This window comes from Panicum virgatum, chromosome 7K, assembly GCF_016808335.1.
Source record: "Panicum virgatum strain AP13 chromosome 7K, P.virgatum_v5, whole genome shotgun sequence".
NCBI classification, from domain to species: Eukaryota; Viridiplantae; Streptophyta; class Magnoliopsida; order Poales; family Poaceae; genus Panicum; species Panicum virgatum.
The window spans coordinates 45,953,177-45,972,829 of record NC_053142.1 but is presented as its reverse complement, the minus strand read 5'-3'; the positions used below and the strand labels follow the sequence as shown (position 1 = coordinate 45,972,829).

At 45.2% G+C, this 19,653-nt stretch overlaps 1 protein-coding gene across 1 annotated transcript; it reads left to right on the top strand.

Moving 5' to 3' along the window:
* Window positions 1-4,041: 4,041 nt before the first annotated feature.
* On the top strand, window positions 4,042-11,822 carry LOC120643108. The gene is made up of 4 exons (XM_039919630.1): window positions 4,042-4,115; window positions 10,657-10,789; window positions 10,884-10,956; window positions 11,299-11,822. Exons 1-4 carry the CDS (start codon window positions 4,076-4,078, stop codon window positions 11,566-11,568), a joined length of 516 nt encoding a protein of 171 aa, XP_039775564.1. The 5' UTR covers window positions 4,042-4,075; the 3' UTR covers window positions 11,569-11,822.
* The last annotated feature ends 7,831 nt before the right edge of the window (window positions 11,823-19,653 follow it).

Here is a 19,653-nt window from a genome sequence, read left to right as displayed (position 1 = left end):
GAATTTCAGTTGAAGTAATATAATGAGGGATCACATTCAGGCGGCATGTCTACCCTACCTTAGTCTCTTGAATGTGGATATCATATCCATTTAGGTAGGGTTTGCGCGTGTTTCTTTCATTGGGATGAACGTCTATATTGTATTTTAAAGGAAAAGGTCTAAATTACTCTATCAACTATAGCCAAAGTCTAGATAACCCCCATAAACTGACATTTGGTTCATTTTACCCCTTAAACTTTGCCATATGGTTCAAATTACCATCTAATATAATTTATCTTTGTTATTTCTTCATGCATAGGTAGAGTTTTATGTTGAAATTTTACAAGATTATGTACACACCATAACGCATGTTAGAAAAAATACATCATAATTTTTTATCATAATTTTGATAGATTAGGATATTCAATAATAAATTAATCATTAGAATTTAAAATTATATGAAAACTAATGGGGAAATTATAGATTCTTTCTAAATAGCCATTGTAATGTCCACTACTACCATGCAGAATTTGAAATTAATACTCAACTTGTGTATGGAGAAACAAAAGGATAAATTATATTATGAGGTAAAATAAACTAAATGATATAGTTTAGGGGTTAATTGAACCAAGTTATAATTAAGGTGGTATCCAGATTTTGGTTATAGTTGAGAGGAGTAAATTAAACTTTTCCTATTTTAAAAATGGGTGTACTTGCACCAATTGTAAACGAATCTCAATACCATACTTTTTTTATCTTAATTTGCTTCACTTTATTCATGCACCTGCGGTTCAGCTGAATCGCAAACCAATAAATCGTTTACAAATGTTGGGAGAGGGTTCATCCACACACCCGGATGACCCAAGTCCCTACTGCGACCAACTTGCGCCAAACCATGGGCAACAGAATTACAGGAACGAGTTGTATGCAAAACCTCAACAGAGCTAAACAAAGTTGCCATAATGAACTTAGCCTCTCTGAAAAATACACCTGATGACGCTCGATCCATTTCATCTGATAGCAATGCCTTCACCAGGGTCTGAGAATCAGTTTCGACGATGACGCGTTGCATACCACGGTCTGCAGCAATCAGAAGAGCTTCAATGCATGCATGAGACTCGGCGCTTAGAACATCACTGACCACAGGTAGTCTACCATCTCCTGCCAGAACAGCATTTGCCTGGTGGTCACGGACCACAAACCCCCACGCTCCTGCCAACTCCTCAGCCCAGAAAGCTGCATCCACATTTATTTTCCAAATATCAGGAGGCGGTGGTGCCCATCGTGGAATACACGCCCTCGCACTTTGTACACCATCAGCGTTAGTAGCATCCGGGAGTTGCTGTGTTACCATTCGAGCCCTGTATATGATCTCCTCAGTATTCCTTCGTTGATCACCCGCATTAACTTTATTGCGGGCATCCCACCAAGACCAGAGAAATCCAACGATTAGAAGTTTTTTTTTCCTCGGATAACAAAAGGATATGGGCTGCCACTTGCATGGCTGAGGGAAGACCAGCCAACGTTTTCCTCTCATCTTCCAGGTTCAGAGTCCTCCAGCATTCTTTCACATATTTGCACTTTAGAAAGCAGTGGCCGCCATCTTCATCCAGTCGACAACACATCGGGCATCGGGTATCAATATCCATTCCACGTCTGCTAATATTTCGTCTAACCGGTAGACTGTTATGGGTGAATCTCCAGAAAAAATGTTTCACTTTTGGTGGGCATCGCAGCTTCCAAATTTTCTTCCATCCGAAGCCATGATCTGAACCTTGGCCAACATGTGAGCTGCATTCCCCATGTTGCCGGCTAGCATCTCTTACTCTGCAATCATCAAGAACGTGGTAGACTGACTTAACAGAAAAAACTCCCCTTGCTGTCGAAGTGCTATGCTATCAGGTCCTCCATGCCATGTTTGATCGGAATGCTTAGGATACGTTTCCAATCCTCCTCCCAAAACACCTCCTCAACCATGTGACGATCCCAATCTCCCGTAGCTGGGTCTATCAGCTCTGAAACTCTTGTCAAAACTGTATGACCCCTTGGAGTAATCGGTCTTCTGGTTACACCGTCTGGTATCCATGGGTCAAGCCAAATATTGATCTGTGACCCATCACCAACTCGCCAGATCAAACCCTTGTTCAGCGCTTGTATGCTATGCCCCGGACAATACTCCGCCACAAGTACGAGATGCCTGGTTTTTCCTTCGCTGTCAAAGGATCGCCATGAGGAAAATATTTAGCTCGGAGGACCTGTGCACATAAGGACTCCGGATTAGCAAGCAGCCTCCAGCCTTGCCTGGCCAGCATGGCAAGATTAAACAAGTGCAAATCACGGAACCCCAGCCCCCCTTTTTCCTTTCTGGAGCACAGCTTCTCCTTAGACAGCCAATGCATTTTATTCTCATTCTCTTGTTGCGCCCACCAGAACCGACAAATCATCGTACTGATCGCATCATATAATGTTTTTGTGAGATCAAAACAAGACATTGCATAGCTCGGGATTGCTTGTGCAACTGCTTTTATCAAAATCTCTTTCCCAGCCCTGGATAACAGCTTTTCTTTCCAGCCTTGCATACGTTTCCATACTCTATCTTTCAGATAATTGAATGTCTTCTCCTTCGACTTTCACATATATGCTGGTAATCCCAAATACTTTTCATTATGGGCTTCGACACTAATATCAAGAGCAACCATTACATGTTGCTTATGCACCCATTTTGCATACCGACTGAACATGACTGACGATTTCTCCTTATTTATTGTCTGACCTGAGCAATCCTCGTAAAATGAAAGAATATTTTGCAAATGATTTGCACTCCAATCATTAGCTTTCAGGAGTAGCAAGGAATCATCTACAAAAAATAGATGGTTGATGCTCGGTGCCTCTGGACACACTTTCACCCCCTCCAAATCACCTCTTTCTTCGGCTGCATGAAGCAAGCATGAGAATGCTTCAGCACACAATAGAAACAGATAAGGGGAAATAGGATCTCCTTGTCGCAGCCCCCTTTCAGGTACAATCACATCTGTAAGCACACCATTAACTTTGATCCTATATGTTACTGTAGTTACACACTTCATGATAGTATTCACCCATTGCTCATGAAACCCCAACCAGATCAGCATTTTCTCTAGAAAAATCCACTCCACTCTATCATAGGCCTTGCTCATGTCCAATTTTACAGCAGCAAAACTATCCCTTCCACTCTTTTTAGTCTGCAAATAATGGGTTAATTCATAAGCCAGTAAAACATTATCGGTGATCATACGCCCAGGAACGAAAGCACTTTGGTTCAAAGCAATTATTTCAGGTAGCAGCATCTTCAAACGATTTGATAAAACTATGCAATTTTATATATCACGTTGCATAAACTGATTGGTCTAAGGTCCTTCAAACGTTCTGGATTTGGGACCTTTGGAATTAAAACCACCACCGTCTCATTCCACCCCTCTGGCATATCTCCACCACACAAAAAATTCTTAACTTCCCGTGTCACATCAGTACCAACAATGTCCCAGAACTGCTTGTAAAAGAGAGCAGGCATACCATCAGTCCCCGGAGCTTTCAACTCGCCCATGCTATCAAGGGCCAATTTTATCTCCTCATCAGTATAATAGGAGCGCTTGGAGACTAGTTATCAATGTGCCTGAACCTTGAACTTTTTTCTTTCGGGTTTCATCTCTAGCCTACCCCAACTTGCTTGGGAAAAAAGGCTATGTTGTTGTTGTTGTATCAGTATAATAGCATAATAGAGATTGGTTCATCAATGATGTGACCCTCGGCTGCACTTGCGCCAACAATTCATCATATCGTGTACCTGTAGAACTAAGAAAAAGATCTTTATCAATACCATACTTGGTTGAGAGAAAAAAATGCTACACCCTCTATTTTTCATTATTGTCACTGTCACAATAATTACGTCAGTATTGTGAACAGAGGCTGTGTCTCTGGGTACAAAATATTGGGTACTCGTAGCAGAATCTTGTAATTAGGGATCTGGTAAACCAGAATCTCACACACACACTCCAGCAAGATACTTCTATTTCCGTTCCCCTTTTCCAAAGCCCCATCAAGCCCTCCGCCGTCGGCCATGGGGCAAGCCTGGGGCTCTCTCCAAGATAAACTCCAAGGTATTCCCCTCCTACCCCCTATGGATCGGTTCACATCTTTGTTAGCATCTTTGGGACTTCTAAGAGTAGATCGGCGGGATTTCAATTCTGTATAACATACCTTGTTCACAACTCCAGCGCGAGCTCGTTCGTCGATGGAGGCTGCGCACAGGCAGCGACGGGCGATGTAGAAGTTGCAATGCCGGTGCCGGTGGTGGTGACGTCCTGCGAGGACAGTGGCATGGTCGACGGCAATGGTGCGTCGCTGGTGGCGCTTCCCGCCGCAGCAGCGCTTCCCTCTAGATCAGGTTAGGGTTTAGGACGGTGGGAACTGTAGCGGCGGCGAACCTCGTGACCTAAGCCTCTAATCCCCACCTCCACTTTATAGGGCTACGTGACGGGGGCCCACCAGCCTCATCTTGGGCTGGGCATCCTCGATCAGGACGCGAGTCAAGGTTGGCCCAGTCGTTGGACTGGTCCGGTGGAGATCAAACTAACATTCTCCCCCTTGATCTCACCTTTATACTTTAAACTATTCAACTTAGACTTAACTCTTTACTTTTTCTTTACTTGTTTTGCTCTTGGTCCTCATCTCATTGCAGATTGGTATGTAGGGCGTGCTTCGTCATGACAGTTATCACTCACTGTCAGACTAACAGCCACAATACACCTTTCTGTATTGAAACAAGACCTTAACCTTTCTTTGGGCCCTTTAGTAATCCAGAAATTATAGGCCTTCTGTAAAACCCATGTCGACTTGGGTGGTAGGCCTTTGGTAAGCGGATCCGCAAGCACTTGCTCAATATTTTGATGCTCAATGCTTTCATATGATTCTGGATTTTCTCCTTTGCAACATATAACTCCCCGTCAAAGTGTTTGGCAGCACACTTGACATGTTGCCATAGGAGTGAAAACATTCAAATGGTATACTGCTGTTGTCTACCATTATCAATTCCGGGTAACGGTTTCCTCAACCATTTTGCCTGTCATGTAGCCTCATATCATGCTAAGCATTGGGTACACGACCCACGATATCATAACTATTTTGCTTTTGGAGCTTTTCCACAATAAAACTCCAAGCGCGAGTGTTAGCTACTATTGTGGTCTTCACTAAACATCTCGCTAAAACTTAATTCTTTTTACTCACAACCTTTTGAGAGTACATGTTCCTTTTTTACTTAGTATGAGGCTGACAATATTTTACAAAATTGCAAAAACATTTTATGACTCCATTCTTTTGAGCACTATGTTAGGGACTGGACTTCTGCCAAAATGTCCCGGATACTTGCGCTATGTTAGGGTAAATTCTTTTCAGCACTAATTTTGCTTCCAACAGCTGAAGCACATGGAACCTTTTTCTTTTGATCGATCATATAACAGTTCCTGGAATTCTGAAAATTCCAAAACTATTACCCTTGACAATAGGACAGGTGTAGCCTTACTCGCATGCATACTATATATCTTTTAGAACTCTTTTCTAAGTATGCTCTTTGCGATATTCCTGATACCCCCTTTTCTTTTATCCCGGTGAATTTCCTTTTCTAGAGCGAATGACTCTTCACCAAGATTATTCTTATCAAAATTAGAGGTCATAATAACCTTCTTTGGACTTTTCGGGAAAAAGAATTTCCCATCTTTAAACTTTGCATATTTGCAATTTGTCATCTTGACCTTTACTTAAAACCCAAAACTTTCTTTGTTCTCATAAAACTTTAGATACCACTATTCTGATTTCATCAGATGGTATTTGGATGTTCTTTTCTTTCCACAACAAAAACCATTTGGTTATGTCATGTATATACTACAAATCTCCGTTAGAAGATATTGCTCCAACATCCATCTGATGCAATCCTAAAGTAGTATGCACCAATTGTCATTATGATTCTAAAAGAATCCTTTTATGAGACTGCATAAAATGTCTCATTATAATTTATTCTTTTCTTTGCATAAAATCTTTTGCCACAAGTCGCGCTTAGTAACTTTTCATGTTTCCTCCGGAGTCAGTTTCAATCTTGTAGACCCATTATAGCCTACTGGCTTGGCTCCATTAGGAACTTATTCTATGTTCCAAAATAAATTTGGAACTTTTAGGTCTCATGACATCTTTCTGCCATTCATACAATGCCAACACATATGTTGAGACAATTAAGTGCTAGTTTGAATTATGGGAGTGAACATACAGTCTAACTTCTCTTCAAACTTTAGTTGTCGGCATACTTTACTCCCCCAGATTATCCCATCTATTGTAAAGATGGAATATCTTCAAGCTTTTGATTGGGTTTTGACTTTACATGCCTCGTAGGGTGCTTTAAGCACAACCCTTTCTTTTCGGTTGCTTTAAGGATCAACTATCTTTCTTCCTATTTGGAGCTAAAAAAACTCCAGGAATTTCACTTATTTTCGTAACTGGGGTATCAATGTTATGACCGTTGTACTCCCTTTTCGGTCATATTCTTCTTTAATAGATCATTCTTGCTTTAAAAAATGCATCGCATTTAACTTTGCGGGGAAATTCTCTCTAAATTTTAATCTTTCTTGTCTTTATAATCTTTCTCCCCCCTCAAAATATGGTATAAACTTTATTCATATGATCAAGTCATACAAAATAATGGGAGTACCATTTCCTCGTTCCTTTTCAAGAGCTCTTCAGAGTTTTTGATTTGTTGCACTTTCAAGAACTCATCAAGTTCTTCATTTTGCTATACTTTTTGCAAGTCGTGCTTGCAATCTTGGTTCGCATACAACTTTCTTTTTGTCCTTCGATTCTTTTAAGTCACTATCCAACATGCCACTATAGTAGTGCATGAGAATTGCTGGGGTAACTTTAAAAGCACCCTCAGACTTCTTTACTTTTATGTGATACTCAAGTAGCACATGAGTCATCACAAAAACTTTCCCTGCCATGCAAGATATGAATAGCACAAGTGCCAAAACCTTTCTCGACATGCGGTACAAAATTTTAAATGCACTAGTAACAATCAATGCTATAATTTCATAAATAAATTCAAAAATTATGCTAACACACATATTTAATTCAACGTTGGTCAAATTGAACATGCGTGTGACTTATGTCACCATTAACTTTATTGTTGAAGGACAAGAAAACACTTTATAGTGATAAAATTTTAGTCACAATGACTAAAATATGTATATATACCTTTTTCTGATTAAATCTTCCCATTGGTTCCAATTTAATCAGAAAATTTAACAAATTACAATATCAATAAAACTTTAGTGAGATAAAAACCAAGGACTTTTCGAAACAGTTGCGTCAAATGGACGCAAGCACTTTTCTTTCGTAAACTCAACTATAAAGCTGAGTAACCTCAAAACTTTATCTGTAGCGTTGATCGGAATCAACTTTTATCTGTTAATTTCTCTCTACTTGGGAAGAATTATATGTCTTAATTTAATGTTGGTCAAAATTAAAACATACAATTTTCCTTTACTTTCGATTCTATATCACCGTTGGGCAGAAATAGAACACATGACTAGAATAAAAAATTATAATATCGACATCATCAACTTTGGTCAGAAAATGACAACATCATAATAAACTTTAAATTTCTTTTCTTTTAAGAGCAAACTAATGTTCAACTTGACACTTACAATGGCAAAATGGTGCCAACACAATCTTTCTTTGACTTATAACAGCGGAAGCTTTTCTTAACCTTAAACTTAAAGGTTCCTTTTTCCCACAGGGAAAAACTCATCTGAGTCTATCTTTCTTCATTGCAGCAGAGAGCTTTTCTTTCTTTCATAAGCTTTTCTTTGTCTTTCTCTCTTCTCTGAAAAATTGATCACTTTGATGCAAAAGGATCAGAGATTTAACATTGAACTTAAAATCATAATGAAACTATAATATTGTTATCATCAACGTTGGTCAGAAAATAACAATACTATAATTAACTTCAAACCAATATCTTTCTTCTCCTCTATTTAAATTATCTCGTTGGTTCTAATTTAAATAGAGGATGAAACTCTTACTTTGCAACAGAAATATGTAAAACATACTAATATTCAGAAGCAATATCATTGTAAAATTTATTGTTCTCTAAAACAAATTATCCCGTTGGTTCAAATTTGAATAGAGATCAAAACTAGTCAATATTCATTTGAAGAAATGCTTCTGAAAAAAATAAAACAATTTGCCCTGCTCAGGCCGGTTCAGCGCCTCGCTCGGCCCAGACCGAAAATGGCCCAAGGCCCAGCTCGCGCGCGGCGCGCACCCCGCGCCCAGGCCGCAACCTGGGCCTGGGCCGGGAAACCCCGCCCCCGCCTGGGCTCAATTCGGCCCGCTCGGGCGCCGGCCGCTCCCGGCCGTCGGATTGAATCCAATGGTCGTCCGCCATTCTCGCGGGATCAAAACCGGCGACGGCCGGCTCCCCCGCAACCCTAGCTCGCCCTTCTCTCCTCCCTTTCTCTGAGCCGCACGGCAGCCACCGCCTATTAGGGTTGAAAACGGGATGGGAAAATCCCGTCCCGACCGGCACCGTATACCGATTTTCCCATCCAAATACCATTTCAACAAGAAATACAGAAAACCGGGAAAGAAAATACCACAGGAATATTCCCGGTTAAATAGAGTTCGGTTTATGGGCTGAAATAAAAATTTGCTTGCAAATACGGGAAAATACCGCAGGAATATTCCCGGTTAAATATGAGAACCAAATAGAGTTCAGTTTATGAGTTGAAATAAAAATTTACTTGTAAATACGGAAAAATACCGCAAGAATATTCCCGATTAAATATGAGAACCAAACCGGGAAAGAAATCGGGAAAACCGGCGAAATCAGGAACGGAATCAGTTCAGGGATTTTCCTAACCGTTTTACCGGTTCTCATATTTAACCAGGAATATTCCTGCGATATTTTCCCGTATTTACAAACAAATTTTTATTGGAGCCCATAAACCAAACTCTATTCTATTTGGCCCAGCCCACACCAGGCACAGGGGCACCCGACGGAGTGCACTTGCGCGTATTGGGACTGGGAGTTATATAGCGCAGGAGTTGAATCCCTCCTAGCTGCCTAAGACAAGTGGTACTAAAGCTGAGAGGTGCATGCAGTATGCCTCGCGTGGTGGCGCTTGCTTTGCTGCTGCCGTGCGCAGTGGGCCGCATGGGCCATTCATTTTATGAGTTGCTGGGCACTACGCACCTCAAAAGGCCAACCATTTATACATTTCTTTTTTGTTTAATTGTTTCTTCCTTTTCTTCTTTTGACTGTGCCTACATGAACCGGTCACCTTTTTTCTTGAACTCATTCATCCGAGCAAGCTGAGGTGTTAAGTTGAATGGTTCAACTGGTTATACGATGTTGGTGTTTCCGATTTGAATTATCGTTTCCCGACCGTTACCGAAATGTTACCGATCGAAATGTATCGCTTTCGGAATCCCGTAATCTCGATTTCGTTTTCCCGACCGGCATTCCCGTTCCCGTTCCCGCATAAAAAATATGGTAACAGAAGTGGTCAGAGGGGTTTCCCGACCGTTCCCGACCGTTTTCATCCCTACCGCCTATGGCGACCGGCCACCTTGGTCGTCGGCGCCGGCGAGGGACGCCGCCGCTGGATCCAGTCCAGCCGGCCCCTTTTCCCTGCGCTGTTCCATCTCTTCCTTCTCTGCTTTACCACGGCGCGCACGGAGGCGGCAACGGAGGGGCGGCCGCCAGGAATGGCCGGACAGGGGTGTGGCGGCGACGCCGCCGCAGGCCCACTCGCCGGCGTACGCATTCGCCCTCGCGCGAGTGCGCCGCCATCGAGCGGCCTTGCTGCGGTGCCCAAGCCCACGCGCCGAGCAGCGGCTCGAGTTCGCCTGTCCGCGCGACGGCGGTAGTGCTCCAGAGATCCGGCGCCTCTGGGTGATCTTTCCCGCGCCTCCATGGCCGGCAGTGAGGCCCAGGTGAGCTCTGTCGCCTCCCCGTTCTTTCTAGGGTTATCTTTCTTTGAATCTTCCGATTCGAGATTTCTTTATTCTTTCGATTCGTGGTCGAATCCACCTTTCCCCATCTCAATCTACTCGCTAGAGTAGGCTCTTGATACCATTGTTAGCATCTTTGGGACCTTTAAGAGTAGATCGGCGGGATTTCAATTCTGTATAACATACCTTGTCCACGACTCCAGCGCGAGCTCGTTCGTCGATGGAGGCTGCGCACAAGCAGCGACGGGCGATGTAGAAGTTGCAGTGCCGGTGCCAGTGGTGGTGACGTCCTGCGAGGACAGTGGCATGGTCGACGGCGATGGTGCGTCGCTGGTGGCGCTTCCCGCCGCAGCAGCTCTTCCCTCTAAATCGGGTTAGGGTTTAGGACGGTGGGAACTGTAGCGGCGGCAAACCTCGTGACCTAAGCCTCTAATCCCCACCTACATTTTATAGGGCTACGCGACGAGGACCCACCAGCCTCATCTTGGCCTGGGCGTCCCCGATCAGGACGTGAGTCAAGGTTGGCCCAGTCGTTGGACTGGCCCGGTGGAGAAACTAACAATCTTATTCAATCGCAGCAATCGGTCCGGACTCGTGAGCGGTCGTGTTCTTGGAGATGAAGGACGAATCTTATTGGTGCAGGGCGGCGGTGGAAGGAGCGGCAGGTGCGGAAGAATACCGACAAGGTGTTCGACCGCCTGACGGAGGACGCCCAGAAGCGCGAGGAGGCCCTCACCTTCGAGGAGGTCTACATCGCCGTCCTCTGCGTCTACAAGTACCAGCCGATCCAATCATCCCGGTCCTCTGCGTCTACAAGTACTATGCAGTTTTTTTTCCTATTTGTGATTGGTTTTGTTCTTGTTGGGCAGTGATATCAACAAGTACTTGCCGGGGCCGCACCATGATCCCCCGTCCAAGGAGAAGCTCAAGGCAATGATGGATGTAATCACAGTCCCCTCCTCTGCCCTCCCTCCCGTTTAATTTTGTTGGTTCAGTTCAGCATGGTCAATCGAATATCGTGTTCTTCCAGCTGTTCCTTGCACTGAAAGCAAAGTGCTCTTGGTTCCTGTGTTTAGTGTATACTTTAGCCACCTTAATTCTAGTGCCAGCAGCTTTTCTAGGAAGCCTAGGACACATCAACATAGAATCGAGAAATATTAGAACAGTGCTACCCGTTTCCAGTGAGTCAGTGGTTCGCAGTTGAAGCTTAAAATTTTCCTCACAAATTCCGCATCGCATCAGTGTTATCAGTCTTAGTACAGTCTTGGTTTCTGAAATGTGCAGGAGTACGACGTGAACCTGGACGGCCTCCTGGACCGCGAGGAGTTCGCGGAGTTCATCCGGAAGCTGACGGCGGACTCGCTGTGCTCCATCAGCCTCAAGCTCGTGATCACGCTGGTGGCCGCGCCGGCGCGGGCGATGGCGACCAAGCGGGCGACCGAGGGCGTCCCCGGCGTGGGCAAGGTGGTGCGCAAGATGCCCAACGCGCTCTACGCCTCGGCCATCACCCTGGGGGTCGTGCTGGTGCAGAAATCCTCCGAGGGCGTCGAGTGACTCGCGAATCGAAGCAGCAGCGCGCCGTTATGTGCCTGCGGCCTGCCGTAGGCTGAGCTGCAGCAGGCGACAACGCTACTGCAGGAATCCTCTGCTTTCGACTTGTTCGAGCGATGCTGTGATCAAACAAACATCTGATGTGATTTATTATGGTCTGGGTGCGGAGCTGTGTGGGTTCAGATCCTGTGGATTGTCTTCGTCATGTGCAATTTAGGAAGTGAACAATAAAGCAGTACTTCTTGTTTGCTTTGCGACTTTGCTTTTGCCATTCTTTTGATGAAGCTCAGAGAGCCTTTCTTTGTCTGTCCTTCTGTTTTCCGAATTCAATTGGGCCAGCTGAATGCGCCCGGCTCCATGCTTGGGCTTGGTTTTGCAATTTTTTTTGAAATGCAACAGCAGACTGGCCTTGCATTGTTTCTAGCAAAGTCCTGGATTTTCCCAAGGAGTACTGAAAGCCCACTTGTCAGCCTCTTAAAAGAATATCCATTATGAAAAAGGAGGCTGTCTATTTTTTTTGGCTATCCAACATGAAAATCAAAAATGGCTTTTCACATCGAAAATAGTTTTCGAGGTGAAATGTTCCTGGTTTCGAATTGGATGCAAAAACAAACTTGGATATTAATTAGTTGGAGGGTCAAAATGGCCTCGTTATTGAGAAAAATAATAAACAAGGAATGCGTATGAGTATCGTACTCGTACAGACTTACAGACTAACAGTGTGGGAGAGACCGAGGAGAGAGGCTTGAGATAGAGAGAGGTGAAGAATGGTGGTATCCCAGCCATAGACAAGCCACCAGCTTCCCCTTCGCTATGTTCTCTTTTAAGATAAAAAGTTTGAATTATCTTTGAAATATTGCAAAAGTTCAATTTTCAACCTTCAATTACAAAATAGGCTAACATAGACCACCCAACTATCGAAATCGGATAAATTTGGTCTCTGTGTGGTTTTCAATGTGGCTTTATATTTTAAAAAATAAAAATCTAATTAGATCTAAAAAATCAAAATTAATTCATTTTAAATCAGAAAAATATGAAACTAGAACTAAAATTTTTATAAAAAGTAAACTATCTACTATTGATCTGGATATCTGAAAAGTATCATGCCAATAGATAGGTTACATTTTTAGAAACTTTTGATAACCATTTCGTATTTTTTAGATCTAAAATGATTTTTTATGAATTTTTTAGTTAAATTGGAATATTTTAATTCCCACAAAATGGAAAATCACCTAACCTAAGGGGCCAAATTTACTCAGTTTTAACAACTGAATGGTCTTTGTTATCTGGTTTTGTAGTTGAAGGTTGAAAAATAGACTTTTGTGATAGTTTGAGGGTGTAAATTAGACTTTTTTTAAGCAATAGATATAGAAATATGAGTAGTGATAGAGATATTGGAATCATGTTGTGATGAAAGTTAGATTCAAATGGGCACACCACCCCCACAAAGAGATCCTGCCAAGTTTCTAATTAATTCCCCTCCCCGTAGGTTCGAAGCATACTCTCTATCATTTCTCAAAGAAGAGATATAATTGTTCCTAAAAAGGATATACTAAAATATACGAGTCTCTCCTCCCTTTGGCCTAGTCTTCCTGTTCAATACTTTGCTGCTCTCTCAATCTCATATCAGATGAACTTGTCATCAGCCACGCTCTCCCTTGCCCGTGCTCTCGCGCCCTTGCCCAGCTTTCCTTCATCCATTTGCCGAGATCACCTTTCTTCAACAACACCCGAACAAGCAAATGGATCCTTCACGGAAGAAGCTCCCCGCGGCCATCTTCCTGCTGCTCCTGCTCGTCGTGGCCACCGGTACGTGCAAGCACCAAGACTTACACTTGTAGCATGAATCCGTGCGATCCATATGCTGATGCTTTGGGGGCTTACCGTTGCTGCGCGTCGATCTGCGACCGTGCTGCTGCAGAGATGGAGGCGCCGGTGCAGGCGGGGGATTGCCTGGTGTTCAACGCCAAGTGGTGCGGGCCGTGCCTCAAGTGGCGCGAGTGCGCGGACGCCTGCCTGCGCAGGAACGAGGGCTTCACCGGCGGCAGGTGCAGGGGCTTCCTCCCCCCTTACTGCTTCTGCATCAAGCCGTGCTAGGCTGCTAGCCGCCTGAGCCTGACGGAGAAGAACCTGAGGTTGAATAACATGAGTGACACCATTTGCACTGTAAGCAGCCCGATGGTTGTTGTGCTCGCTGACCAGTAAAACAACGCGCTTTGCTCTTTCTCGGTTTCACCCGGAGCTGTGAATTTGCCGATCCACAACCTTCTACTACCGTTGCGGTAAGTTGCCGCTGACGACAGGCAACCCGTCAAATTAAAAGCCTGAACAACACTGAAGAAAACAGTGAAACATTATCGTGTCCAAGTAAATCTGAATATGAACAGAAGGTAATTGATGACATAACATTCAAAATGAGGCCTTGTTTAGTTGCAAAATTCGAAATTTCAAAACTATCCCATCGAATAAGAATCTTACATGAATGAAGTATTAAACCTACATGAAATAAAAAACTAATTGCATAGTTTGATTGTAAATTACGAGACGAATCTAACGAGCCTAATTAGACCATGATCAGACACTAAATTGCTACGGTAATTGCTATAGTAACTATGTGGTAATGATGGATTAAATAGTCTTAATAAATTTGTCTCGTAGTTTACAGACGAGTTCTATAATTAGTCTATATTTAATACTTCAAATGTAAAAAAAATCCATTTCAAAAAGTTTACACAAGCAACTAAATAAGGCCTAAAAAAATAGAGCAAATTAAGCTTCAGCTAGTACTTTGTTGGTGGCAGTTGTGCCAACTTCTAAGCTTACGAATCACTCGATTAAGAATTTTTTTTTGAAAGATCCTAAACCTTGCGGTTTGGCATATATTAATAAGAAGAAGATAATTGATCCAGTTTATAGGTAAACCGGATACAAAAATCATACACCACAACTACAAACCCCTACAACTACACCTACAACTAAAGCGGATCCGATTGGGACATCGACGGTGCCGCACCCTGGTCAGTTGGATTGGTACATCAACACGACCACACCACTGCCCAGGTCGGATTGGGACATCGACCCAGACCTCAACTCTGCCCGGTTGGATTAGGACATCAACACGAACCTCAACACATCTCCGCCCGGTCGGATTTGGACATCGACACGAGCCTCAACAGACAAACCCCTCTCGGTTGGATTGGATTGGGTCATCGACACGAGCTCTCCTATCGCGGCCAACGCCTCCAGCCAAGCTCAACAACCAACAGCACGAGAAGCAGCCAGGAGCCACGCCACCATGGCGCCACTGCTGCCCCTGCTTCATTACTGCCAGCCAAGCCACCATGACATCGCCGGCAATTATTGAAGCAAACTGCCATCAGCCACGCTGCCACGCGTTGCCGATGCACCCTTGCAGCTGGCCGGAATGGGAAGACACCACAACACCACCTTCATGAAGATAGGCCGCCACACACCCACGCCCGAGCTGTGCAGCACCTCCCAGTGGCCGCCCCGCGCAAGCACAGCCCCCCCCCCCCAGCCCCGGCCGGTCTCTTCGCGCTCCCGCCGGCCACGCTGGCTTGCCGGAGCCATTGCCTGCCGCGCCTTCGCCGGCGGCCACCCACGCGTCAAATCCGCCACCGCTCGCTCGATGGCGGCCTCCTTCAGCACCTGCAGCGGCCGCGCCCGCTAGGCGAAGGGGAGGGAAGGCTGCCCCGCCGCCGCCGTCCTCGCCGGCCGCACAGGCTTCCAGCAGCGGCGCGATGAAGGGGGTTGGGGGAAGGGGGGCGGCGAGGGAGCGGGATGTTCGCCCGAGTCGCTTGACGCGGGGGCGACACGGGGCCGAAAGGGTTTCTCCCCCGATTAAGAAATTGAACCATTTGTTTTCAAGAGCATACCAAAACAGAATTATACAAGCGCACAGTTCCTCCTGAAGCTGCAACTAATTAAAACACAGCAGTCTGCTCACTTTCAACTCCAGTGAATAAATTGAGGTGACTGAAGTCATCGCCGTGAAACAACTGAAGCTGCGCCTGCACACGAACTGTACTTGTCCTAGGGGGTGTGAGGCTGAGGCAGTATGAGCGCATCGCCTACTCGCCTCCAGCTCCAGATGGTCGCCAACTCGCCATGACTGAGATCGAGCATTGTCCAACACGCCGCGCTCGAGGGAGAAGAGCATTCAGCTCCCTTGGGCACGAATGAAACTGTCTGGACGTCGGCACGTCGTGGCACAGAACGCAGGTTCAGAGTTAGTTCAGCCCACAGACATCAGCTTGCCACAGCCTGACCCCCGGTCATGGCGTACGCCCGTTCGCCGACCATGCATGTAGCCTTCGGGGAGCTGGGAGGCGGCGAGGGCAGCGAGGATGAGGAGAGAGAGCTTCCACTGCAGGCGAGACCGCAAGAGCCCTGCCACCCCGCGGGCGGCCGGGCGCCGCGCCGCCGACGGCACCAGAGCTGGGATGCCGCCGCCGCAAACCAGCAACCACAGCATGCGGTGGATGAACGGAGAAGTCGAAGAAAGTCATGATTTGTGGAGTGGGCAGATGATGGAGGATGCCGGATTGACGGGCGTACGTCGCACAGCCGGAACGCGGCGGTGGAGCAGGCGAGCGGCGCAGGGTGTGTTCACGCGGCAGGCAGGCCGCAGTCAAGCGCGAGGATGATGGGTAGCGGCGGTAGCCCAAGATCCCGTACCTCCGGCGAAGTCCTGCGACGGCGGCTGATGGCTTGTCCGTCGGCGTCGTCAGCAGCGGCGAGGAGGCCGCCATCCCTCGGCGACATCAGCCTGAGGCGGCTCCGGGCCGTGGCGCGGCACGACCGGTTTCCACTGCTTTCAATCTTGACCGTAAGATACAGATTGGACGGCTTTCAGGTACCTAGGAGTGGACGGTAAATGAAATACCGCCCACCCGTGATCCCAGATACCGCGGCCATGGCCACCGGCCGCCGAGCTGGAAGACGGCGGCTGAAGCGGACGGTGTGCTTGTGGGTGGTGCAGGGACCACGGCAGACCTTTGCACGGCCACGGCACCTCTAGGGCTCCAGACACCGTGTATCCTCTGGCCGGTGGCCGGCCGCACGGCGCTGGCAGGTGGCGCAGCGGCGCTCGCGGCACGCCGCACACCGGTGGGTTCCAGAGAGACCGTTGCCGCGTTGCGCGCGCTCGGAGTAGCGCGCGACGCACGCCGGGACGCAACGCGGTGAGCCGGTCCGGTGACACTAGACCAGCAAGGAGTTGGCGGGGACTGGGAGTGCGCAGCGGCGGCGACGCCGTGGCCGTGCGCGGCGACGCCGTGGCCGTGCGCGGCGACGCCGTGGCCGTGCGCGGCGACGCCGGGAAGGTAGGTGGAGGTTCATGGTTGGAGATGGAGGCGTAGGGGCAAGCGGAAGGCGTGCTTGTAGGTGGCGGAGCGACCACGGATGGCTCTCCGCGCGGCTGTGCTTCGACTACCTCGACGGCGAGATAGATAGTTGTATGTATGGATCACAGGTCACAGGGTCTTCTGTTCTATGGGATCACAAGGTCGCCGTGCATACTTTCATCGTCGACGATTGATTCTCGTTTGGATTTGATGGAAAATGTGCAAGTGCCTTGGTCCAAACTCAAGCCTTGCAGAGGACACACACTCGTGGTTTGTAAAACTAGTCTATCAACCCGTGCTCCTGCACGGGCTAGTTAAAGATATCTAATAATTATCTATCACACTCTATCTTCAACCAATTAAATATTCTAATCTAGTACTGCAAAGATACATATTTATTATTGTATAATTGTAATAAATGTGATAGGTTTAGTTACTTATAATTTTTTCTCACTTCGCATCACACCTCCATATATGTTTGATATGTGTTTAATTGAACACTTTGTTTGAGCTATGTGAATAACATGAAAATTAGTATTCTTATCTCTTCTTTTATACATGAATATATGGTGACAAATACAGTATGGTTAGTATGTTTATATAAATAATAACATAAATAATATATTAATAATGATAGGAATAGTAATTTAGAATTTTATATTGATGTGCTTTAAGATTTTATTATAATAACATAATTTTGATTCAGATTTTGGATTTATTTTAACTTTTTATCATGTTATCATTCGATTATATATATATAATTTATAAGGTTATTTGATATTATTTTATAATGGTATAAGTGGGTAATTCACATGAAGATTGGGAGGTTACTTTAGATTATTTTTTATAATGGCAGAGGTGGGTAATTTAGATACATGTTTAGGGGGTTACTTTAATCTATTTTCATAATGGCAAAGGTGGGTAATTTATTTAAAAAATAACAGATCCAATAGCTATTATGATTAGAGCTGCCGAAATGATGGCCGGATGTTTCTGATTTTTGTGACAATTTATAGGATTTCTCTATTTTTTAGACTGTCCACCTAGGATCCTATGTGGCTTCACCTAGAGGCTTCAAAAGGAGCCTCTAATTAGTAATAGTAAGATCCTCCTTTATTAAAACAGGGAGATTGTTCGCACTGTGCGCTTGTGAATCAACGTGTTTGGGAACTACTAGGAATTCAGAGGTCGGTTCCGTTCAGGTTCTGCATCAGATTGCAAGCATTGGGCCTGTTGGAGCTGCCCAGGATCAGCAGCTCGCACAAGCACATGGACTCCGGCAAGAACTCATGCAGAGGCACAAACGCGAGAGAGCAGCACACTGAGAAGCTAGCTCTGCAAGTGGACACACGAACACAGACATGGCGACGAACGCCCCGGCAACGTCCTGGACTCCGTGCGATCTCCATGAGACGCGCGATCCTATCCTCATGCAACTAACAACATGAAGTCTAACTCCACTAACACTTGCATGCACATACAGTTTAGCCAAACTAACTGGCTAATAATTCTATGTGCATACGAGCCACAGACGTGCACTCAACACGCGTCCGGCCACAAGCTAATTCAAACACGTCTAACACATGACGTGATTAGAACATATCTATGCTACATGCAAGACTCAAAACTAATTCAAGTTATGATTTTTTCCAACAGGGCCGAATCAGAGGGCCGAACCCGAAACACCTGATGGAAGCCAATAGCATTAGCTTGCTGATCCTAGCATTACCTGGCACCAAAAGTCACTATCCTTTGTTCTTGGTTGTCGCAATTGGCAGTATCTATCATCAGTTTCTTCTAATATCTCAACTGTCTAATTGCGTGAATAATTTTGTTTGTGAAATTGTGGGTCAAGATGGTTGACTGGGTGCAAAGTTTCATATTCTCACATGTGGTGATTGAAAGTGGCAAGGTAATTAAAACGTACACAAAAGGGACCGGAGCTACAAAAGAACACAGGCCAAAATTCTGTTAAACTAACAGCTTATATAGTGAGTGAGAAACATTCACATCGGCTCATGTAAAATGCATGAAAAATGTGGTTTAGCCTGATCATTAGGTATGAAGGGCAGGCCATTTTCGTGTGAGAAGGGTAAGAGACTCAGTGAGTCGAGGAAAAAAATCAGTTGACCAAAAGTCTCGTTCATGTGCAGTGTGTGAGCAATGCATCAAAACCTTAACATCCAATGATGCACTGAAGTAAGATTTTCACACCCCCCAACCTAAGATTTGGATTTGGCATCTGAATTTGGATGTTAATTTTAATTTTCGTATTTGTAATTTAATTCCAGCCAGTTTCGACTCCACTATTTCTTCGATTGGCTGTCCATTGAAAATGATTTTCTATTTCTGCAGCAACCAATTGTGTTCAATAGAATTCTTTCTAGTTATCAGTGCTGTCGCATTTTCACAGGGAAAAAGAAAAAAGGGTAAAAAAATGGTGCTGATTACAGCAAACACATTTTAACCTGTAAAAAAACAGTTCGAGCACAAAAGCAATGACCAACAGGCTTGTTTTTTGTTGTAACAGGCTTTTATGATACAAAGGCTGGACAACGAGAAGACATGGTAGGCAGAGCACTGATTCACAAAGCTTGCTGACAAACAGACTGATGGAAGAAGCTTCCCTGCAGGGTGAATCACCATCATTCATCAACCATCCTCGCTCCTTGTTCCAGAATCACATTCAACTGTTGAGATCTTCTCAGGCTTTTTGCTTGCC

Excerpts from the sequence above, each read along its gene's own strand:
- LOC120643108 (XM_039919630.1), top strand. The coding sequence starts at position 4,076 with ATGGGGCAAGCCTGGGGCTCTCTCCAAGATAAACTCCAAG. Across the intron at positions 10,790-10,883 it reads GCCGTCCTCTGCGTCTACAA|TGATATCAACAAGTACTTGC; the intron begins GTACCAGCCGAT and ends CTTGTTGGGCAG. Across the intron at positions 10,957-11,298 it reads AGCTCAAGGCAATGATGGAT|GAGTACGACGTGAACCTGGA; the intron begins GTAATCACAGTC and ends TGAAATGTGCAG.